General features: G+C 45.9%; 1 protein-coding gene across 3 annotated transcripts in view; it reads right to left on the bottom strand.

The window, feature by feature from the left end:
• L1CAM (L1 cell adhesion molecule) overlaps window positions 1-25,255 on the bottom strand; it is a 178,442-nt gene that overhangs the window by 7,504 nt on the left and 145,683 nt on the right. For all 3 annotated transcript variants that reach the window (XR_014460618.1, XM_083158679.1, XM_083158680.1), the window contains 6 exons: window positions 24,554-24,676; window positions 24,238-24,411; window positions 22,548-22,667; window positions 20,746-20,904; window positions 18,734-18,862; window positions 14,596-14,668 (listed from right to left, as the gene is read on the bottom strand). Coding sequence is in view for 2 of the 3 variants with exons in the window: in XM_083158679.1 (XP_083014805.1) it covers window positions 14,596-14,668; window positions 18,734-18,862; window positions 20,746-20,904; window positions 22,548-22,667; window positions 24,238-24,411; window positions 24,554-24,676 (778 nt within the window). In the remaining variant the exon portion in view is untranslated. The remainder of the gene's footprint in view (window positions 1-14,595; window positions 14,669-18,733; window positions 18,863-20,745; window positions 20,905-22,547; window positions 22,668-24,237; window positions 24,412-24,553; window positions 24,677-25,255) is intronic.

The following is a 25,255-nucleotide window of genomic DNA, read 5'->3' as shown; positions in this document are numbered from 1 at the left end:
TATGCAGATGCACAAAACACAAGACCCATAGGGGACACTGCAAAGGGGGAGTACAGGTGCTTATCAACCGGCACATGCTCGGGAACAAAGCAAAAATAAGGGAAAGCTCCCTGAAAATAACTGTCCGATAATTGGCATTGCTGCAGGTCATGCAAGAGAACTAAAACGCTGGCATGACAGGGACTTGGAAATGAGGACCACACACTAAACTGAATGTAGACAGTAAAATCTGTTATAATATTGTTTACATTGATATATGTGTATGCAGCTGCTGAGGGCTCCAGTAAACGGTAGCATCACGATGATATGCCAGTCCGTAGCCTGAAGAACCACGGCTGTGCAAGACATACATGAATCAGGCCCATCGTGCAGAACCTCCTTACACTGTAGCCACCTCAGCAGGTGCTAAAGCATGTATGGCACTCAGTCAAATGGAATCGTACCCATGTAAGCATGTCCAAGCCCTCATTATTAAATTAGCAAGGAAAGATTTATGGTGCGTCTTTCAGCTAAAATGGATGGTGCGAGGATCAGAAAACCAGCAGTCTGGTGTCATTATTAACATGCACACCATGCACGGAGATGAGTGTGAGGAGGGTACGGGGAAGAGCTGGGGGGAATCTGAGCAGGAACGCAGATTACGTAGTCAGATACATTACGCTATAGATAATTATATTCAATATGAATAAATCATCTATACAACATTCTTACTCATTATCACTGTGATGTTTGCACAGTTAGCACTTAGGAGGATGAGGCAGTGAGGTGGAGGGAGATTTTGGGGAACCCTTTCTCACAATCAAGCTTCAAAATGTGATAAAATGTACAGTGATAAACAGCAGCCAATCAGCTCCTACCTGCCATGTTACAGGCTGTGTTTGAAAAATGACAGGTAGGAGCTGATTGGCTGATTGTTTATCACTCTCCACTTTATGACTTTTTGAAGCTTGATATATCTGGTCCATTATGCCAAACAAGTGCCTTTTTAAATGTATCCTTCAGGATAGGCCATAAAGAGGGCACATAATGAAGGGCAAGTAACTGCCCCTGAAAACTTGCCAGTGACTTTTCATTACATTCTATCCCCTACCGCTAATGGGGGTGGTGTGAATGAAGAGCCTGGTGCTACTGCTGGTGCTAGTGATGTTACTAGGTATGAGTGAGCGGTGCGACGCCCTGAGCAAAAATGTCTTCTGACTTGCAGGTTGCATGGAACGGAACCCTGCAGGCGGTAGCGTGGCAGTAGTACCCCCACAGCGTTCCCTGATTTGCCTAATACAGTGGCCTCTGGAGACTGTTGTAGTTTCTGTGTGCTGGCGTCCTGCCCCCTGTGCATGACGTCACACGTAAAAGGGGCGGGGCCAGAACAGGCGTTGGCTGGCTGGTGCTGTATTACAGTGATACTGAGGCAGATGGCAGCTCACAACATTACTGTTACACCTAATCCATGCTGTTGGGTAGCGTGTAGCTGTAGCTCCTAGATAAATATTGTGTTGGAGGTACTTGTGTAGTTTCACGGCGCCACCGCGCGCATAGTCTGTGTCTGAAACTTGGCAGCCTGCCAGACGCTCTGTTTAACTGTGCGCGTGCCGCTCTAGCTGTTCTCAGCGCAGCGCGTGGCTGCTTTCCTTATGTAAGCTACGTTATCAGCATAGCACTGGGCAGCAGCAGCGCACGCTGCCCAGCGCTGACAGGTCACTGTGGTACTTGTAGTTCCACAGTGAAATAGGCAGTCCTGCGCACCGCTGACAACCCGGCAATTTAGACGCTAAAGCGTCTAAATCCAGAGACTCCCTGAACCGGACACCCCGGCAATTTAGAAGTCTAGATTTAGACGTCTAAATCCAGACTCCCTGCAAACCGCTAAGATGGGGGCATCTAAATTTAGACGCTAAAGCGTCTAAATTTAGTAGGGTCTAGGGGTACACTATTAAACCTGTTCACAAAGACACTAGTCGACGTAACAGCTGTCGACCTTGTTAATTCCACTATCCACACCAACCTGAAGCGTGGCGAGAGCAGCGAGCCCGTGAGGGGTGGCGGTACGCGTCCTACGACCTTTTCATACCCCCACTATCCACGTCGGCGTGGAGTTGATTTTATAAAGTGTGGCGAGCGCAGCGAGCCACCGAGTCCGAAGCGTGGCGAGCGGACACGGATACCTGTGAAGCCCGCGAGGGAACGTGGATACCTGTGAAGCCCGCGAGGGGACGCAGATAACTGTGAAGGTATCCGCGTACACTCGCGGGGCACGTTGCGCTCGCCACGCTTCGGGCTCGGTGGCTCGCTGCGCTCGCCACACTTTATAAAATCAACTCCACGCCGACGTGGATAGTGGGGATATGAAAAGGTCGTAGAACGCGTACCGCCGCCCCTCGCGGGCTCGCTGAGCTCGCCACGCTTCGGGTTGGCGTGGACAGTGGAATTAACAAGGTCGACAGCTGTTACGTCGACTAGTGTCATTGTGAACAGGTTTAATAGTGTACCCCTAGACCCTACATGCCCCCATCTTAGCGGTTTGCAGGGAGTCGCGGATACCTTCACAGTTATACGCGTCCCCTCGCGGGCTTCACAGGTGTCCGTGGCGACCCGGACACCTGTGAAGCCCGCGAGGGGACGCGTCTACCTGTGAAGGTATCCGCGTCCCCTCGCGGGGCTCGCTGCGCTCGCCACGCTTCGGGCTCGGTGGCTCGCTGCGCTCGCCACACTATTATATTCCCACACCACGCCGACGTGGATAGTAGGGCATGAAAAGGTCGGAGGACGCGTACCGCCGCCCCTCGCGGGCTCGCTGCGCTCGCCACGCTTCGGGTTGGCGTGGATCGTGGGGTGGCGTTAAAAATTTTTGGGGACATTTAAGGGTTAATTGGGCCTAATTCAGGGTTAATATGGCCAAATTGGGTCAATTGAGCCATTTAACAGTGAAATCGCGGTCAATCAGCCTTTTTTAACATTGTTCCCTATGGGAAAATCGCGGTGATCGCGGTAATCGCGGGCATCGCGACCGTCCAATTTTACCCGCGATGCCCGCGATTACCGCGATCACCGCGATTTTTACCCGCGATGACCACGATTTTGATCGGTGGCGCCGTGCTAGGTAAAGAGTACCTTGTATCCAATAATGGGTGGTATCCTATAAGCTGAGATAACGCAATCCAGGATTGCAGGTAAAGTTAATGCACCTATCGTTCGAAATAAACGCTTATTGTCGGTATACGTGCTAGCAGTTTTAAACCTATCCTGTTAGAAAATTGTGAAAAATGGTGATCTGAGAAGTGTAGGTGATAATAGGAAAATCAGCCAGTATCCCCCAAATGGAAAAGTGACATAGGATAGCAGTATAGAAGTATATCCAAAATAACTGATTACTCACACCTGCAAGCCTAAAAACACTTGTCACACTTACTGTATAAAGCATGGATTAACTAAAAAAATTATAAAAACTTCAAAAGGGGGTGGCCATGGGGTCCTGAACCAGGCCTCGACAATTTTACCCAAAAATAATGATTTAACCCAACTTTTCACCTAATCAGAGTAGGTGGAGAAATTAGCGATAAATCCTATGGAGAATTATCACATGCGAGCAACTGGACAGCTGCAGTATACTGTAGCATCTCATAACAAAAGACATTTTTGCATATTGCAGCTTATAAGATACCCCCATGTGTGAAACCCACAACAAACATACTGACACAAATGATGTACATAAATAATACAGAACAATAAATAAATTGAAGGGTGTGGATCGACGGTTGACGGTGAGTAGATCAGCAGTGAATAGGTCGGCCATGAATGCTCAAAAGACACAAGGCACACAAACTAAATTGACACAGAGAAAAAGTTGACGCAAAAGATCATCATGACAAAGGCCAACACATGAAAGGTCGACATGGGTTCTTTACATTTTTGGTGTCAATGTCGACATCTGTCAGTGAGAACCCCTAATTAGTGCAATCCGTATATTCGCATGGCTCAAAATGGTTCAGGCACGTTATCATTCCCAATTGTAGTCAGCGTGGATCATAAAAAAAATATTATAAAAACTCATGTCCACCTTTTCATGTGTCAACCATTGACATGTCAACCTTATGCTTGTGTCCGCCTTTTGTCATAGTTGACCTAGTGCATGTCCACCTTTTTGTCCAAGTTGACTTGGTGACTGTTGTCCAATCTAGACATCCTATCATCCGGAACCTTGACCTACAGTATCATTCGCAACCATCAAGGAAAATGGGGCTCATGCTCAAGACCGATATTAGTAATGTATCTCTACAAGGGATATAGGGCCAGATGCACTAAGCTTCAAAAGTGATAAAATGGAGAGTGATAAACAACCAACCAATAAGCTTCTGTCTGACATTTTTCAAACACATTCTGTGACGTGGCAGGTAGGAGCTGATTGGCTGGCTGTTTATCACTCTCCATTTTATCACTTTTGAAGCTTAGTACATCTGGCCCATAGCCTGGTAAGTACATTAGGTGCAGAGTTACGTACTGTATGGCATAGGGGAGTCATTGCAAACCTACAGTATGCAGATGTACAAAACACAAGACCCATAGGGGACACTGCAAAGGGGGAGTACAGGTGCTTATCAACCGTCACATGCTCAGGAACAAAGCAAAAACAAGGGAAAACTCCCTGTAAATAACTGTCCGATAATTGGCATTGCTGCAGGTCATGCAAGAGAACTAAAACGCTGGCATGACAGGGACTTGGAAATGAGGACCACAGACTAAACTGAATGTAGACAGTAAAATCTATATAATATTGTTTACATTGATATATGTGTATGCAGCTGCTGAGGGCTCCAGTAAACGGTAGCATCACGATGATATGCCAGTCCGTAGCCTGAAGAACCACGGCTGTGCAAGGCATACATGAATCAGGCCCATCGTGCAGAACCTCCTTACACTGTAGCCACCTCAGCAGGTGCTAAAGCATGTATGGCACTCAGTCAAATGTAATCGTACCCATGTAAGGATGTCCAAGCCCTCATTATTAAATTAGCAAGGAAAGATTTATGGTGCGTCTTTCAGCTAATATGGATGGTGCGAGGATCAGGAAACCAGCAGTCTGGTGTCATTATTAACATGCTCATCATGCACGGAGATGAGTGTGAGGAGGGTACGGGGAAGAGCTGGGGGGAATCTGAGCAGGAACGCAGATAACGTAGTCAGATGCATTACGCTATAGATATTTATATTCAATATGAATAAATCATCTATACAACATTCTTACTCATTATCACTGTGATGTTTGCACAGTTAGCACTTAGGAGGATGAGGCAGTGAGGTGGAGGGAGATTTTGGGGAACCCTTTCTCACAATCAAGCTTCAAAATGTGATAAAATGTACAGCGATAAACAGCAGCCAATCAGCTCCTACCTGCCATATTACAGGCTGTGTTTGAAAAATGACAGGTAGGAGCTGATTGGCTGATTGTTTATCACTCTCCACTTTATGACTTTTTGAAGCTTGATATATCTGGCCCATGTATCCTTCAGGATAGGCCATAAAGAGGGCACATAATGAAGGGCAAGTAACTGCCCCTGAAAAATTGCCAGTGACTTTTCATTACATTCTATCACCTACCGCTAATGGGGGTGTTGAGAATGAAGTGCCTGGTGCTACTGCTGGTGCTAGTGCTGTAACTAGGTATGAGTGAGCGGTGCGACGCCCTGAGCAAATATGGCTTCTGACTTGCAGGTTGCATGGAACGGAACCCTGCAGGTGGTAGCGTGGCAGTAGTACCCCCACAGCGTTCCCTGATTTGCCTAATACAGTGGCCTCTGGAGACTGTTGTAGTTTCTGTGTGCTGGCGTCCTGCCCCCTGTGCACACGTAAAAGGGGTGGGCCAGAACAGGCATTGGCTGGCTGGTGCTGTATTACAGTAATACTGAGGCAGATGGCAGCTCACAACATTACTGTTACACCTAATCCATGCTGTTGGGTGGCGTGTAGCTGTAGCTCCTAGATAAATATTGTGTTAGGGGTACTTGTGTAGTTTCACGGCGCCACCGCGCGCAAAGTCTGTGTCTGAAACTTGGCAGCCTGCCAGACGCTCTGTTTAACTGTGCGCGTGCCGCTCTAGCTGTTCTCAGCGCAGCGCGTGGCTGCTTTCCTTATGTAAGCTACGTTAGAAGCATAGCGCTGGGCAGCAGCAGCGCACGCTGCCCAGCGCTGACAGGTCACTGTGGTACTTGTAGTTCCACAGTGAAATAGGCAGTCCTGCGCACCGCTGACAACCCGGCAATTTAGACGCTAAAGCGTCTAAATCCAGAGACTCCCTGAACCGGACACCCCGGCAATTTAGAAGTCTAGATTTAGACGTTTAAATCCAGACTCCCTGCAAACCGCTAAGATGGAGGCATCTAAATTTAGACGCTAAGGCGTCTAAATTTAGTAGGGTCTAGGGGTACACTATTTAACCTGTTCACAAAGACACTAGTCGACGTAACAGCTGTCGACCTTGTTAATTCCACTATCCACGCCAACCCGAAGCGTGGCGAGCGCAGTTAGCCCGCGAGGGGCGGCGGTACGCGTCCTACGACCTTTTCATACCCCCACTATCCACGTCGACGTAGAGTTGATTTTATAAAATGTGGCGAGCGCAGCGAGCCACCGAGTCCGAAGCGTGGCAAGCGGACGCGGATACCTGTGAAGCCCGCGAGGGAACGCGGATACCTGTGAAGCCCGCGAGGGGACGCTGCGCTCGCCACGCTTCGGGCTCAGTGGCTCGCTGCGCTCGCCACACTTTATAAAATCAACTCCACGCCGACGTGGATAGTGGGGTATGAAAAGGTCGTAGGACACGTACCGCCGCCCCTCGCGGGCTCGCTGCGCTCGCCACGCTTCGGGTTGGCGTGGATAGTGGAATTAACAAGGTCGACAGCTGTTACGTCGACTAGTGTCATTGTGAACAGGTTTAATAGTGTACCCCTAGACCCTACATGCCCCCATCTTAACGGTTTGCAGGGAGACTGGATTTAGACATCTAAATCTAGACTTCTAAATTGCCGGGGTGTCCGGTTCAGGGAGTCTCTGGATTTAGACGCTTTAGCGTCTAAATTGCCGGGTTGTCAGCGGTGCGCAGGAGTCTAAATTGCCGGGTTGTCAGTGGTACGCAGGACTGCCTATTTCACTGTGGAACTACAAGTACCACAGTGACCTGTCAGCGCTGGGTGCACTGCTGCTGCACAGCGCTACGCTGATAACGTAGCTTACATAAGGAAAGCAGCCACGCGCTGCGCTGAGAACAGCTAGAGCGGAACGCGCACAGTAAACACAGAGTCTGGCAGGCCGCCAAGTTTCAAAGTTTCAATGTGCGCGCGGTGGCGCCGTGAAACTACACAAGTACCGTGTTGGGTTACTACACCCCGTTACAAGGTAGACAGTGTATATTTGACATATTTATCGAGAGATAAAAGGTCGGCGGTGCTTAAGGTTGACACGACAGGTTAAAAAAGTCAACATGATGATGGTTGATGTGCCCTTTGACCCTGTTGACCTTTGTACCTGTCGACTTTAACCACTGACGACCTTTTATTTGTTGTACCTGTCAACAATTTGTACTAGTTGACCAGCAGATGGAGCCACTCTCATCCATTGCGACAGCACGCCTAGGCGAGGGTATTGACATGCCACTTTTGTAGCGCGCTCAGACGCATTGAGGCGCGCCATACAATATGCATGCAATACACATCTCCACCACTGGGTGGATAATGCTCCACTAATCCAGCGGCAGAGTGATATACAGTACAGATGTAGCCGTGCCATTCGCCGAGAATGGGACGTGCTTGCGTGTGAGACGCTCGCATATATCATTCGCAGTGACCGGTGCTGCGACTCCATACTGCATGTCGAACTATTGACCGTCAACCTAAGCGCCATAGATCTTCCATACCACACCCCTATAGAATGACGCTATTACACACCAGCACAATATGATTCAGTGCGCACTAGTACATGATATAGGCTAGCAGTAGATGGCGTCATTATACACCACCGATATATCTATTAGAAGCAATGGGTATGTGGGTGATCCTGCATACAGCAGCAGAACAAGGCACAGGGGCACATGCAGGAGCAGAGGCAGCAGAACATGACGTTTTACCTATTTCTAAAGAACGTACTGCTGTTAACAGAAGACACAAAGGACAGTGACGGTCACAGGAACAATCACAGACATGACACTGGTTGAATGACAAGTACAGTACATAATGAGCATGCAAGCGGACAACAGTGCATACGCCCTGGGGCAGCGGTACCAATATTCTGGGAATATCTGGCTAATATGCCATCAGCCTGGCACTCCTCCATGGTCATATATACCATGCTAAAACACATTGGCCGGCTCTGCATCTTTATGTTAATGCCGTGGGTGAGGTGCCCTCTTGCAGTGGTGCAAATCCATCTTGGTGCATCATCGGACGCAGGTGCAGTGTTTCCATGTGAGTATGGCCTCCGAGGGGAGTAGCTGCGTGTCTCAGATCGCTGCCAGTGACTGACCAGCATCTGCATAACCACTCCCCTATTACCTCCCAGGAACGCCCACTGAAATTCCCACACCCTGCGCCCATCAGAGAAGGAATTAAATGCAGAAAAATATATATAAAAGATATATATATATATATATTAGATCAGGTGCAACTAATAAATTGAGCTACAGATAAAATTAAATAAATTTGTTTAGTTTTATTTGAATGCTCAAAGGATTATTAGTGTTAGGCTGGTCCCAAATCTAGCTGGAAACCAACAATTTGGCAAAAACAATTAAGAGAGCGCACTGTGATGATATAATCAGAAAATTATTTATTTTAGTTTAAAACCATCTATATAAAATTGTGATTATTTTTTTTAACATTATCATTATTGTATTGTATATATGTTACTATTACCATTATTTTTTTTTATATAGATGGTTTTAAACCAAAATAAATACATGTATGATTATATCACCACAGTGCGCTCTCTTAATTGTTTTTGCTAAATTGTTGATACTGTACATCTTCCGCCTGTTCTTAAATGGTCCTTCATATTATAACTGTGATGTCACTCTACAGTGACATCACAAAAAGCAATCTGTCCTTATAGTGTTCCCCAATTGTTGGACAGTGTTGAGATTAACCAATGTGACAGTATGCATGCACAACGGGGGCTAATTTAATCATAACTCGATGAACAACATAATCCATTAACATCAGGCAATACCACATAACAGATAAAGTACAAAAAAACTGAAGTGCATGGGCCAAATGTAATAGGGTGAGAGTTTCAGAAAATGAGAGATTTTGGGAGAGTTTCCCCATGTTTTTTAAAGCAGCAATCAATTACACTGCAAAACCAGGTTGATTTTGCCATGTAATTGATTGCTGCTTTAAAAAACATGGGAAAACTCTCCCAAAATCTCTCCTTTTCTGAAACTCTCACCCCATTACATTTGGCCCCATATGTGTATTTTCAAGAATATATGGAAATGGGGCATATACAATCCTGTCCGAGTTTGCCAGCAGTGCCATAATTGCTAGATGATCTCAGGCGGTTTTTTAAAGCAGCAATCATTTACAATGCAAAAACGTGCTGCTTTAAAAACATCCAAGATCATCCGCCATCCTACACCCGCTGCAAACTCAGCCCACGGCCAAATGTAATAGGGTGTGAGAATCAGAAAGTGAGAGATTTGATGCAAAATCAACCTGTTTTGGAGTGTAAATGATTGCCGCTTTAAAAAAGTGGGAAAATTCTCCCCAAATCTCCCACTTTCTGAGTCTCACACCCTATTACATTTGACCACACATACTGTATGAGTTTTTATGCGATAAATGGAATGCCATAAATGGTGGCAATACTTTAGTTATCAGTGAGCGACATTAAGTTGAATGAACCCATCACCTGTAACATTGCATGAACTGAAATGAAGTGATGCACAAGAACAATAGCCATGTTAAAAAAAATGGCACGCTGCTCTCTTTACTGCAAAACGTGGCAAGTTCCCATGGTACCCAGGATGTGCTGGCGACACTGTCACAACCACAGTGCCTTGTATTTTTACATTTTTCTTTTTTTTATAATAAAAATTGTATTTTGAAGTCTAGAACTTACATACAAGTTGATCCATTATGAAAAGAAAGTCTTGAAGTATTCGCAATTCTATTGGGAAATGCAGTAGCCTGAGGATCTGTCTGACGTTTTAAAGCGGCAATCGCTTAAAAGGCAAAACCAGGTTGCCGCTTTAAGACATCAGACAGCCTCAACGGTATAGTTGTAGGCTACAACGGTATAGTTGTAGGCTATTCCATTTCCCCCATTACATTTAAGTTCTGTCTGAAAATTCTACATACTGTATATTTGTCAATGCTACTAATATCTGCTTAAGATAATGCAACTTGTATTTTTAGACTTATTTCCCGGCTCTATTAGAATATGGCCAGGAACGGGGGTAAGCTCAACAATCTAGCCTCTGTGGCTTTCAATAAACTTTATCGGTCACGCAGCAGCTGCGGCAGCACCATGGGGAGATTTAAGTTAGCGAAGGCTGCGGTGCTGAATATGATCTGTGATTTAAAAAAGGGTCTGAATACTGAATTATAAATGGGTTCAAATAGAATTCAAGAAACACATCCCCCAACTCATCACTGTTAGAAGGAACTGTACCGTGTGAGAGCAGCTTACCTTTCCAGAGACCTGATGGGCAGCGTGAACGAGAGGGTGGAGAACAGATGTATAAGGTCAGACATACCGATCACACTCAAACAGTACATGCGGGCAACAGCCCTGCAGCCATTGCTAGAAACAATTGTGGCTCAAATTTAGATTTTAGTTAGAACACACCTCACAAAAAACAAACTATCTGCACATGTTCCATCTGCCCCACCTGCAGTGCAGCATGTCTATCTGCAAAAAATGCAGCCTTGCTTACAGGTCTGTAGGCCCTCTGTCTGTTCGCTTAACAGGTAAGCAATTAACATGGTGGTAGCCATTAAGATTATTTCAGATTCATCAAACCTTCTAAACAGAACAAGTGGAGTTTCCCAAAGCAACCAATCATCTTACGGTTGCCATTTATCAAGCACATTCTATAAAATGATAGGGAGAAGCTGATTGGTTGCTTTTGGGTAACTCCTCCACCTGTCCTCTTTGGATGGTTTGATACATCTCCATGATGTGGATTTGGCAGTGCCAGGCATCGTCTAGCAAAATAAGCTAACACAAAGTTCTTGGACAAAAAGAAATACAAACATATTGGCATACCGTTCTATATGTCTATGTATTAGTGGCAGGGATATTTTTAAGTATGGATTATTTACAGAGGATAGAAGACTAGAATACCACCCAGCCACGTGGTATGTAAATGTGCAATCAAAACCAAAGCTGCTGCTGTTAGCGACCATCTCTGAATCAGGCCCACCGGTACTTAGGGGGTTATTATATATTAAGGAACAAGTAGAATACATGTCCTGTAACTCATAGTAAACTATAACATACTGAACACTAGGCATGTCCAAACTGTGGCGCTCCAGCTGTTGTGAAACTACACATCCCAGCATGCCTTGCCACAGTTTTGCTATTAGGGAATGCTAAAACTATGGCAAGGCATGCTGGGATGTATAGTTTCACAACAGCTGGAGCGCCACAGTTTGGACATGCCTGCTGTACACTATTCATTTTCATTATTTGGAGTAGAGTTCACATGATTGTAATGCATGACGTGTTATTAAATAATGTTCTGAGGAGTTGTAGCAAGCCTTCCAAAGAGTTGTGAAGAGTGGAGAAGTTGCCGTAGCAACATTATGTAGTGATAGGAAGATGCTGATTGGGTGATGCCTGCAAACTTCTCAACTTTTTAGAAGGCTTGATACAGTATATGACTTGGTAGCTGTCCTTGGTGCTGAATCAGTCTCCAAATGTTAATAATGTATTTCGTTTAGAATAGGCTTTGCTTTGGGAGGCTCCCTCTGACCTCAGCAGCTATTGAGCCTCGGGATACGCCCACCCTATTAAGGTCAACATGCATTGAGTCGACCACCGAAGGTCGACAGGGCTTAGTTCGACACATGAAATCGGTCGACATGGCTAAGGTCGACAGGGTTGGAAGGTCGAGACATTCATTAGGTCAACAATGGGAAGGTCGACAGTCAAAAAGGTTGACATGTGTTTTTCTCAATTTTTTTGAGTCGACATGTGCCGACAATGTGCCGTAATTCATTCCCTACCATCCACTACGGCGTGGTGGGAGAATAAAATAGTGTGCGGAGGGCAGCGAACCATGCGAGGGGATGCAGTACATTTTCGCAATGTCCATGTTGACAACCGGAACAAAAAATGTAAAAAAAACCTCATTTTGATCTTTTGACTGTCAACCTTCCCATTGTCGACGTAATGCTTGTGTCAACCTTCCTTTCGTAAAGAAAATTATGAACCTTCTTAAAAAATGTGTCTTAAAAATAGGGGCCCTAGCGTATGTACATTTACATAACATTGTATTTGGATAGTGAAATGGTTGTTGTGCAGTTTACAATCCCCTGGAAACAAGTCTGAATTAATGTTGTTCTGTCCCCTCGTCACAAACACACTTTTGGTTGCATACAATCACCGCCAGCTCCTAAGACACAAATAATATTTGCATAATAATCTGCAGCAGGTGTCCGGAAAGTCTGTTCTTCCTTGCGTAATAAAGAAAGCAAAATCTGGTGTAATTACCCCAGAAACAGTCTTCCTTCTTGACATGTGTTATGAAAATATCTATTATTAATTGTATTTAATCAATATATATAGAAATAAACTTAACTCCTAAATAGTTTCAAGTTATTTTTCGGTACTTGTGTAGCATGGCGCCGTGCGTCTGAGTCCCCTTGCGGGTCTTGCTTCGCTCGCCCACGCTGCGGGCTCGGTGGCTCGCTACGCTCGCCACGCTATTTAAAATCAACTCCATGCCAACATGGATAGTGGAGGTATGAACTATCCATGTTGGCATGGAGTTAAGTAACTTTTTTGGACATATTTCGTGGCGAGCGTACACCCGGAAGTAGCACGGCACCATTTTTCTTATTATGTAAAATATGTTGTATATATTACCTACTGTAATTCTAAGGGGGGATATCAAATGTTGGGTGCCCATCCCGGGGGTATTCAAATGTTTTTGCCGATGGGAGCACACACATTTAGCGAGCTAAAAGACGAGAAAAGACACCCAATTGGGCATGCAAACAGGACTTTAATGGGTACTTGTGTATTATCACGGCGCCCACGATTTCCATCGCAGGGCATTGTACAATCAAAAATCAGTCGCATCGCATCGCATGCGATCATATCGCATGCGATGTGACCCGATTTTAAATTGTACAGGCACCCTGATGCCAGATTTCTATGTTAAATGCACCCCCAGACCCGATTTTTAATTGTACAGCCACCCTGATGGGTGATTACTATGTTAAGTGCCCCCCCATTGTTAACGCCACCCCACTATCAAAGCCAACCCGAAGCGTGGCGAGCGCAGCGAGCCCGCGAGGGGCGGTGGTACGCGTCCTCCGACCTTTTCATACCCCCACTATCCACTTGGGCCTGGAGTTGATTTTATATAGTGTGGCGAGCGCAGCGATCCACCGAGCCCGAAGTGTGGAGAACCCCGTGAGGGGACGCGGATTACTTCACATATATTCAGCGTCCCCGCTTCGGGCTCGGTGGCTTGCTGCGCTATCCACACTATATTAAATCTACACCACGCCGACGTGGATAGTGGGGGTATGAAAAGGTCGGAGGACGCGTAACGCCCCCCCCCCCCCCCCACCTCGCGGGCTCGCTATGCTCTCCACACTTCGGGTTGGCGTTGATACTGGGGTGGCGCTAACAATGGGGGGGGGGGGGATCGCATACCTTAATAAGTGGTATGCGATGCGATGGGCGCCGTGATAATACACAAATACCCTTTTCTCATCGCACCCATTAGTTTTGGTCGGGTTTAGGCGCGATATGCATGATAAAAATAAACATTTCAATATTCCCCCGTGATCTCCCAGCCCTTTAGATTGGAGATCGGGCGCAATAAAACATTTGAATTCCCCCCTAAATGTCTAACTATACCTATGCTGACTAGCTAAATAATTTATGATGAATTCATTGAAAGAGTGTGTTGATCATCAGGTCGACAATAAATCAGTTGACAGTTAATGGGTTAACCACTACGGCCGACAGTGAAAAGGTCAACACATGAAAAATGTCAACATGGTTAGGCCAGAACTGACAAATGGTCGTCACGTTAAAGGTCGACATAGAAATGGTCGTCACAGAAAATGACGACATGAGTTTTTCAAAATTTTCATGTCCGTGTCGAAATTTGCCACCAGTGGCGACCATTTTCATGTCGACCTTTTGTTACTTTAAACCTTTTGTCAATACCGACCTAACCCATGATGAACTTTTTTCATGTGTCCACCTTTTCACTGTCGACCAATGGTGATCGACCTAATGACTGTTGACCGTTCAACTGGATCCCATTAAAAGAATAGGAGGAACTAAAGCCTAGTGTTGTTTTTCGAAGCCAATGAGTGACTTTCATTGCCTAAATGTTAGCAATGAGGATGACCCCAAATGTTCTACCTGTATTCCCCAAATGTTTCATCTTTCATCGGCCGAGCTTCGGAATCCACTTGAGTGTCTTCTTTGTCCTTCACTACATGAAAGCGACAGCCGTTAATAAGCAAAACAGTAAATAATAGTTAACATACATAGTATAGCTGTTGTTGACGATAAAGTCGGGATTTGATCACCAAGACAGTCGATAATGACCCACGGGAGTGCGCACCGACATACAGTAGGGTTTAACTCAGACTAGGTTGTACATTCCCAAATTTTCGTGGTTAGTGCCATCTGCGATATTCTGGAAACTGCACTGGACGAAAATATCGTTAATGATAACTATATCGTGCATATCGTTTAAAACTGGTGTGGCCACCTCCAGTCCTCGAGAGCTACCAACAGTTAATGTTTTCCAGATCTCCTCAAAGAATCACAAGTGAAGTAATTAGCTCCACCTGTGGATTTTTTAAAATGTGTTAGTGAGTAATGAGTGCACCTGTGCAGCAGCTGGGTTGTCTGGAAAATGTGAACTGTTGGTAGCTCTCGAGGACTGGAGTTGGCTACCAATGGTTTAGCAGTGGTAGCCAACCCTAGCCCTCGAGAGCTACCAACAGTGCACATTTTCCAGACAACCTAGCTGCTGCACACCTGCACTCATTAATCACTGACACATTTTAAAAGATACACAGATGGAGCTAATTAGCTCACTTGTGATTCTGTGAGGAGACCTGCAAAACATGCACTGTTGGTAGCTCTCGAGGACTGGAGTTGGCTGCCAATGGTTTAGAGGAATCCCCTAATGTGTACCCAAGTTTAGAAAGTACTTTTCAGAGACAGTAGGAGATTTATCAAACTTTGTAGAGATATAAAGTGTAAGAGATAATCTATAGATGTATTAAATGCTGTTATGGGGGAGGATTGGTATCAGTGGTATCTAATTGGATTACTCTGCTAATCCCCTACTTTATTGTTCTATGTATTGTATTGCAACAGAGAACAATAGGATAGCCATGGCCTAAGGAAGATAGATAAGATGGGCTCCTACTGTAGGTGTTGTTATCTGCCCCCCCCCCCCCCCTAAAGCCCCAGCCTCACCACCAGAGATACTCAGTGGGAGAATGACTTGACAGACCCCCCCTCTCCACCAGCGCTGGCCCAAGCTCCAGCGCTGAATGTAAGACCAGTGGGGGGGAATAAATTGTTGGCTACCGCCCAGCGCCATCCCGAGAGTGACACCAGCGGCTCCCCCTGTCTCTCCCGGTGCTGGCCCCAGGTCCAGCGGCTCCAGCACTGATCAGCGGCTGAATGTGACACCAGCGGCTCCCCCTTGTCAGCGCTGGCTCCACCAAGCTAGTGCCTCACAAGCCACTAACCTCACCGCACGTCACTGCCTATCACTAGTACCTAACCCTAACCTTTCCTTCTGCAGCCTAACCCTATCACTACCCCTTCTATCTAACCTCTCCTCCCGCAGCCTAACCCTATCACTACCACTAGTATCTAACCTCTCCTCCCACAGCCTAACCCTATCACTACCACTAGTATCTAACCTCTCCTCCCGCAGCCTAACCCTATCACTACCACTAGTATCTAACCTCTCCTCCCGCAGCCTAACCCTATCACTACCCCTACTATCTAACCTCTCCTCCTGCAGCCTAACCCTATCACTACCCCTACTATCTAACCTCTCCTCCTGCAGCCTAACCCTATCACTACCCCTACTATCTAACCTCTCCTCCCACAGCCTAACCCTATCACTACCACTAGTATCTAACCTCTCCTCCCACAGCCTAACCCTATCACTACCACTAGTATCTAACCTCTCCTCCCGCAGCCTAACCCTATCACTACCCCTACTATCTAACCTCTCCTCCCGCAGCCTAACCCTATCACTACCACTAGTATCTAACTTCTCCTCCCGCAGCCTAACCGTATCACTACCCCTACTATCTAACCTCTCCTCCCGCAGCCTAACCCTATCACTACCACTAGTATCTAACCTCTCCTCCCACAGCCTAACCCTATCACTACCACTAGTATCTAACCTCTCCTCCCGCAGCCTAACCCTATCACTACCCCTACTATCTAACCTCTCCTCCTGCAGCCTAACCCTATCACTACCCCTACTATCTAACCTCTCCTCCCGCAGCCTAACCCTATCACTACCACTAGTATCTAACCTCTCCTCCCACAGACTAACCCTATCACTACCCCTACTATCTAACCTCTCCTCCCGCAGCCTAACCCTATCACTACCACTAGTATCTAACCTCTCCTCCCGCAGCCTAACCCTATCACTACCCCTACTATCTAACCTCTCCTCCTGCAGCCTAACCCTATCACTACCCCTACTATCTAACCTCTCCTCCCGCAGCCTAACCCTATCACTACCACTAGTATCTAACCTCTCCTCCCACAGACTAACCCTATCACTACCCCTACTATCTAACCTCTCCTCCCACAGCCTAACCCTATCACTACCACTAGTATCTAACCTCTCCTCCCACGGCCTAACCCTATCACTACCCCTGGTATCTAACCTCTCCTCCCGCAGCCTAACCCCATCACTACCCCTGGTACCTAACCTCTCCTCCCGCAGCCTAACCCTATCACTACCACTAGTATCTAACCTCTTCTCCCGCAGCCTAACCCTATCACTACCCCTGGTACCTAACCTCTCCTCCCGCAGCCTAACCCTATCACTACCACTAGTATCTAACCTCTCCTCCTGCAGCCTAACCCTATCACTACCACTAGTATCTAACCTCTCCTCCCGCAGCCTAACCCTATCACTACCATTAGAATCTAACCTCTCCTCCCGCAGCTAACCCTATCACTAGTACCTAACCCTAACCTTTCCTTCTGCAGCCTAACCCTATCACTACCCCTACTATCTAACCTCTCCTCCCACATCCTAACCCTATCACTACCACTAGTATCTAACCTCTCCTCCCGCAGCCTAACCCTATCACTACCACTAGTATCTAACCTCTCCTCCCGCAGCCTAACCCTATCACTACCCCTAGTTCATAACCTCTCCTCCTGCAGCCTAACCTTATCACTACCCCTAGTACCTAACCTCTCCTCCCGCAGCCTAACCCTATCACTACCCCTGGTACCTAATCTCTCCTCCCGCAGCCTAACCCTATCACTACCACTAGTATCTAACCTCTTCTCCCGCAGCCTAACCCTATCACTACCCCTGGTACCTAACCTCTCCTCCCGCAGCCTAACCCTATCACTACCCCTGGTATCTACCCTCTCCTCCCGCAGCCTAACCCTATCACTACCCTTAGTACCTAACCCTAACCTCTCCTCACGCAGCCTAACCCTAACCCTCCCCTTAGTGCCTAACCCTAATCTTCCCCCTAGTGCCTAACCCTAACCTCTCCTCCCGCAGCCTAACCCTATCACTACCCCTACTATCTAACCTCTCCTCCCGCAGCCTTACCCTATCACTACCCTTAGTACCTAACCCTAACCTCTCCTCACACAGCCTAACCCTAACCCTCCCCTTAGTGCCTAACCCTAATCTTCCCCCTAGTGCCTAACCCTAATCTCTCCTCCCGCAGCCTAATCCTAACCCTCCCCCTAATGCCTAACCCTGACCTCCATCCTCTAGTGAAAGATCCTAACCCTCTCTTTCCCATAGCCCTCTCCCTAAATGCTAAGTCACCCATTCTACGACTTGACGGCATGAACTAATATTCCCTGGCCTTGTCATACATCTATAAGCATACCTCCCAACATGACCCTCTCCAGGAGGGACAGAAAGCTCTGCTCCTGGACTTTCCTCGTATTGTAGGATTGCCATCTACTGTGTTAAACAGCTTGATTGATAAGAAAGGTGCTTCACCACAGGTGCTGGCAATCATACATCAAGAGGGAAGTCCAGGAGCAGAGAATTGTGTCCCTCCTGGAGAGGGTCATGTTGGGAGGTATGTATAAGCCATAATTTATGAGACTCTGAAAACCGCATAACGTACAAATAGAACATATATCATTTATAAATTATAATCTATAATATATTCTCGAGACATTACTGCATCATCCATTTCAGAGATGCTGAACCCTTCTGGGAGGTCACAGACCCAGAGAGCAGACTTTCTGTGGCTTTGCAGGGGGCACAGAGGGGATTTTGGGGATGGGATCAACTCACCTGAGTACTTTCCACCTTTGCTGCGTTTGATGAAGCACAGGATGAGCAGGATGAGCAGCAGGAGAACGATTGCACTGATCAGACCAATAAACCAGCCCTCAGTTGCAAATCCTTTCTGGTTTTCTACAGCTGTAAGAAAACAAAGGAAAGGATAGATGAAGAAGAGGTGATATAGGGTCTGTTACTGCAAAGGCTACAAAACACCGGCTCCACGGTTGCCTGTAATCATCCTGCCCACTTATAGTAATGCAGGAGAGCCGCCTACTCTTCTTGGAAGCTGTGATGGACTCCCGATTATTGTGGTGCAGGCCCGCCAACAGGGGGAGGTCTGTGGGGTCTGGAGTCCCTGGCCCTGGCCCTGACAGAGAAGGGAGCCCGGACCTGGTCCTACAACTATTAACATTAAATAGCTCCTTACCAGCTATCCATCTCTGCCCCTGCTTTCTGTCCCCATGGTGTGTGCATGGGCTCAGCTGCAGCCAGACTCTGCTCTGGTCTCGGACAGCAGGGGCTGCTGGGACATGTAGTTTTTTTTTTTTAAAAGCCCCTGCTGTCCGGGACCAGAGCAGACCAGACTAATGGATGCCTGAAGCAGTTCTCAGTGAGAGCTGCTGCTCAGGAGGCATCAGAGTGGTGCACGGAGACGGTGCACTGCCTGTGGCGGATCAGGGGGGGGGGGGGGGGGGGGTTGGGCTGCAGCACAGTCCAAATAGGGGAGCCACACCCACTGCCAGTGAGTCAGTTTGGAATGGCAGTTTATGGCAGTGAGTGGGGCTCCCCTAATTGAATTTTTAACTGTGCCGCCACTGCACTAATTGGATTTTGCCCTTTTCACGCGATTTTGTCACATCGATAAATCATATTTTTTTTTTTCTGATTTAGATCCGATGAGCTGTCCTGTGCGCATCGGATCTGGAGATCACCATGGATACCACAAGGATTTGTCATATCCCGCAGCCATGACAGGGATCACATGTAATACATTGTATTCATAAGGACCGGATATGATGTATCGCTTGTGATCCAGCTGCTGTGGTAACTCGCACTAGTGTATGGGGGCGGGGGGGGGGGGTAGTATTAAAAAGTAGTGATGTGGAGTAGTTTAACCCTTTCAGTGCCAACATATCTGAGCGGGATGCGCAAAATATCCACACAAAAAAATTGCCAGCATCGCTCACATTTGTTATATATTTTCAAATTAAAAATGTGTAATAAAAGATTACATTCCCTGTATAAGGTAACATTCATTACAGGTCCTTGTGATGAATACAAAGGTTCGCTGGGCAATTGTCACACCTATTTTGACTCGGCACTCAAAGGGTTAAAAAGCCCCAAACATTGGGTGAGATGTAATAGGATGAGAGATTCAGAAAGTGAGAGATTTGGTAAGAAATCTCCATTTTTTTTTAAAGTGGCAATCATTTACACTGCAAAACCCAGTGTGATTTTGCAGTGTAAATGATTGCCGCTTTAAAAAAAAAAAGTGGAGATTTCTCACCAAATCTCTCACTTTCTGAATCTCTCATCCTATTACATCTCACCCAATGTTTCTATTAAAAAGACAGATATTAAATCTTCCGCTACAAAATTAAATCTTAATGAAATGTATAATCTTGTCAACAAATATTGTAAACCAATACAATATTTGCACTGTAGCGTACAAAATGCGTTGCTAAAGTGTTTTCCAGGAAACAGTGTAACGTTCCATTTCTCATGCAGATGCAGCCACACACTGAATATAGATAAATCATTTAAATCAGCAGAAGATGCTTGTGCGTCCATTTTGCAAATAAGCCGCTATTTAGTGGAAAAAGTCACAGACAGACTCCCAGCGCTACAGAGTCACACGGACGTATAACACAACTTGTATCGCAGGAAAGATAACTGTTGTGAACACATATGGATCTTGGCATTTTGGGGCTTGTAAATCTGGCATTGTACAGTTACTGCATGGTAACAGTGTACTAAGAGAACAGGGTTAGCAGCGACTTACACTGACATTTGCGTCTTACCTACTGATGATGTCTGAACTTCATTTCCCCAGAATTCCTCATACTGGGTGTGATTAAACGCCATCAGACGGACAAAATAATTTCTGCCAGGCTGCAATTCATTAAGTTCGTAATGTGCTTTGGAAGCGTTGACAACATCGTACAGCTGCCACTCATCACCTGGATATGGGAAGAGACGCATTGTCACTGAGGACTGTGGTGGAATGGTCTGAAGCCTGATATTGTCATCGTGGAACTTCTTTACTTTATATAATGATGTCATATACAGTATAAAACAAGATGGGAGGGTAAAATTGTGTTCAGTTATAAATACATAGTTATACATAGGATGTGTCATCTGGTGTCATGTCCCTCAGGCTGTAAATGATCTTTACATATTACATGTCTCCCAATAGAGAGGGAATGAGCTCAGTTGGCTGCAGTCAACAGACTGTCAGTAACATGTGGTGGCCAGCAGAGGTCAGACCTGGGGGGCAGAATGCAGAGTCGGTGAGACAGCTGTGGGACATGGGTACTGAAGGGGAGTATGGTCAAATATGGCAGGTGGTGCCAGAAAGTGGCAGATCCCCCAAGGCGGGTAATTAGGGCCCAAATCCTCCCCATTCCCTCTTGGCGCCTCTAGCAGAGTGTCATTGTAAGACCTTCCCCGAAAATATATTCCGGTGCCAGTGATGACCCCCTGGTAACTTGATTATGTCATAAATGGCAGGAGTCCTAGTAATGCGAAAAGGGGGACCTCAAGTAATATCAGGACCCAGGATTTCTGGGTTCAGAGGTGTAACTCTGGGAGGCAATGGAGTCACCTACCACCGGGCTCCTGCTCCCAAGGGGGCACCTCTCCTTCCCTGTGGGTTTGAATCAGTTACTTAAAAGCCCTTGATATCGGTTCTGTGGCTGACTCCCCCTCCTAGCAGGACAATACATGTCACACTATTTATTCTAAACATAATTTATGAAAGTGTCCCACCCTGTATTAGAATCCATGACCTGTTCCACTAGAGGCAGGCACCTTACTGAGCAAATAGCGCTCTCAGTAAGGTGTGTGCCTCCAGTGAGACAGGTTACAGGTTCTAATCCCGGGTATGTACAGTATGTGTGTTTGTGTGTGTGTGTGTGTTTGGGGCAGGGGACACCAATATTTATCTTGCCTCCGGGCAACTGGGATGACGACACTGTCTAAGTTGTGTTGGAAAACAATCTACTTTATACAAAAGAAGTACCGGACACTTACATATGATAAGACTGGAGATAATTGTTAGTTTTCACCATATCAGTATCAGTAATGTTAGTTGTGGAGACAGTTGCAGACCGTCTTCCAAGTGCCACATAGATTAAGCCCTACCCATGGTTATTCCTACATCCTAGCTAGAAGAGCTGTGTACAGTAGCCCTCATGCACTGGCCTACTGTATAATATGTATGTTATTAATTCTGACTGACTGAATGGTCCAGTTCTCCAGAAATCAGAATCCCCACAAATATTGTGGATCCAAACTGAACCGAAACCCTGTCCAGAACTCCCAAGAAGAGCCGAACCAAGTCCCGGTTTAGATCTTACTACAGTTGGGAATTCAGATTTTAAATCCAAATTTCAGGTTTTAGAGCTACAAAAATAAAAATAATAGCCGTTTTTATTTTTAATTGATTTTTATGAAGGATTATTGATTTTAACGGAAATCCGAATGTAAACCAAAACACAAATATGAATCCAAATCCAAAACCAAACTACGACGGTCAACACACACCTCTACTGACTGCGATTCCCAGCTCACTTGTGTGTCGTAGTCACACTGTTTCACTTACTGCTTTTGTTCTTTACTTGTATCCTGAGTTCAACGTTCCTGTGCCCTTCCAGCGGCCGCCACTTTAGAACGATAGATTTGTCCTTAGTCATAAACGTCACGTTCCAAACTGGTGGGAATTCTGAAGGCAACAAAATGTGTCAGCAGATAATTAGCTCAGAGGTACCGTAGACAATTCTGGGATTGGACACACTTATTAACATTCCTATTACAATACATACTAATTATTTCAGCTTCTCATGTCAGTAAATATTCTTACAATGATCATATTTATACCTTCTATTGTTTTTGTCATCTATACAGCTTGTTCATTTATTTCTTAGGGGCAGATGTACTAAGTAGAATGATGTGGAGAGAGATAAAATACCAATCAACTCCTAACAGCCATTTTTCAATGTGGCAGTTAGAAGCGGACTGGCCAAACTTTATCTCTCTCCAAACGTTGATAAATCCACCCCACCCCACCTCTCCAGGACTGGTATCTATAGTACCCTCAACAAGCTAATTATCCACACTATATGAATATAAGTTACGTGACTTCATTTCAATCAAACCATCCTGTAATGGGATTACATCGTACCAGACAAGTGCTGTACACAAATCAATATGCCCTGGGATTGGCTGCAGGGCATGCCAACATGCATCACCTGGCCAGTGGAGTAGCTAGGTGAAATGGTACCTGGAGCAAGGGTATGTTTTTGCACCCCCCTCCCCCCCAGCCATTTTGCTTCTTATAGTACTGCCTCTTCACATTTGTCAACACACCACATTATGCCAATAATGCCCATTGCACGTTATGCAACACAAACTGTAAATGCCCATTAGATATTATGCCACACACAATAATTCCTATTACATATTATGCCACACCCAGTTATGCCACTGATACCTTTTTATGGCCCACACACAAAAAATGGCCTTCACAAATGATGCCCCACAGTAAGGCTTCTACCCATACATTAATTACCAAAAAAAAAATTCTACCTACTGTACATGCTAGTTGCCAGTGGTTACGTGCACCATGACAAGGATTACTTGATCATTGCCAGTGGTTTACATGCTCTTTACCCTGGGGGTTTCATTCTAACAGCGTGCCAACGTTCCCGGAATCCGCATTTCCGGGTAACGCAGGGCATACTGAGCTCTTCTGACAGACATTAGAGATTCGGCAGGACCTCTAGTGTCTGTCTCCTCCAATGTGGTGGACATTTTTTTGAGGAACTGCCACGATCAGAGACTATCCAGCGCTGGCTCCCTGCTGCCAGAGTCTTCTGCCGGCTCTCTGGCACAGTGGAGGAGGGAAGAGAGGGGATCGACGGCGCACACTCTCTCTTCCCGGGTCCTCCCTACGCCTCTGCACCTGATTGTCCAACATGTATTACCTGACCTAGGCATCGACAGAACTGGGAATTAGCTTGACAGGTTCCTGATGTATGGGCCCTTATGAAAACAAATATATTTCAGTTTCTGAGCTGCTTCTTGATATCGGTTCTCTTTCCAAGACTGTCATTTGTGCATAGCGGCTAGCAGAAGGCTTAGGAAAAAAGTCAGGGGTTTTATTGGTTGCTATTGGAAACACTTCCTCTTCTCTTTAGAATTGTTGCTATCACACATACAGCCTCCACTATACATAGATAACATATTTATATTTGTATTGTATTACACTTTTAGCCCAATCACAGTGTCCTCACCAAGATCTTTCATCGTACTGCCCTCTATCTTGGCGGGGAGACTCTCTCGAGCGGAGTTCTTGGCATACACATAGAACTTGTAGGTGTCCTTGACACTCATATTGTGGAATGTCCAGTTTTGCTGCAGAGGATCGTTGATGGTTTGCAGCAGAAAGGAGTCATTGTCCTTGTTCACTGTAGGACAAAAGAGAGACAAAAAAAATGATGGTTGCCCATAGCAACATCCCATCTTCAATAGAACTCCCATAGAGTTTGGTGTATTTTGGAAGATACAATGAAAATACAAGATACTGTACAATATCAGCCACACACTTACCAAGGTGATGGGAAATTTTGTAGCCTGTTAGGATTCCATTAGGATGTTCCGGGGGCCCCCAAAATAGTGCCAGAGAGGAGTCCGAAAGCCGTTCAATACGCAAGCCAGTGGGAGGACTGGGAACTACAAAAATATACCAAATATTAGATGTATAGAAGTATTGTACTATAATGACCATAATAATACAAAATAATAATGATATAATGATAATTATAGCTGACAGACTGATCATTTGAGGTTGGTCACAGCTACATACTATGCTGCACCTGCTGTGTGCTCTATACTGTACAGGAAACATACATGACTCGGGAATGTGGTGCTTCTCTATCCTGCATCACAGGTGATGCTAGTAATAGGTCAGAGCCTGTGGGGTGCAGGTAGAGATGACATCAGTTAGCCACAGGTTCCCACCAGCTGTGCGCTGGCCCTTATGTGTATATTCTCTGTGTTGGATTACCCCTGTCCCTAGTGTTGCTTTATGGCTGTTATTATTATTAGTGTGCACTTGAATATCCTTGACGCCTTCTGAAAACAACACGGACAGCCCTGCATAGTTCACAATTCCATTAACATGCCGATTTTAGCCTGGGTGAGAACTCCCAGTTACAGCCCAGCTGCGCCCTTTCAGGCACAAGTGTAGGTGCGTTCTTCATTGCATGCAATTCTACCTCATCCATAGCCCACATATAGATGTGGAGCCTT

Source organism: Crinia signifera, chromosome 9 (genome assembly GCF_055691185.1).
Source record: "Crinia signifera chromosome 9, ASM5569118v1, whole genome shotgun sequence".
Lineage (NCBI taxonomy): Eukaryota > Metazoa > Chordata > Amphibia > Anura > Myobatrachidae > Crinia > Crinia signifera.
This window is presented reverse-complemented; position numbering and strand designations above follow the sequence as displayed.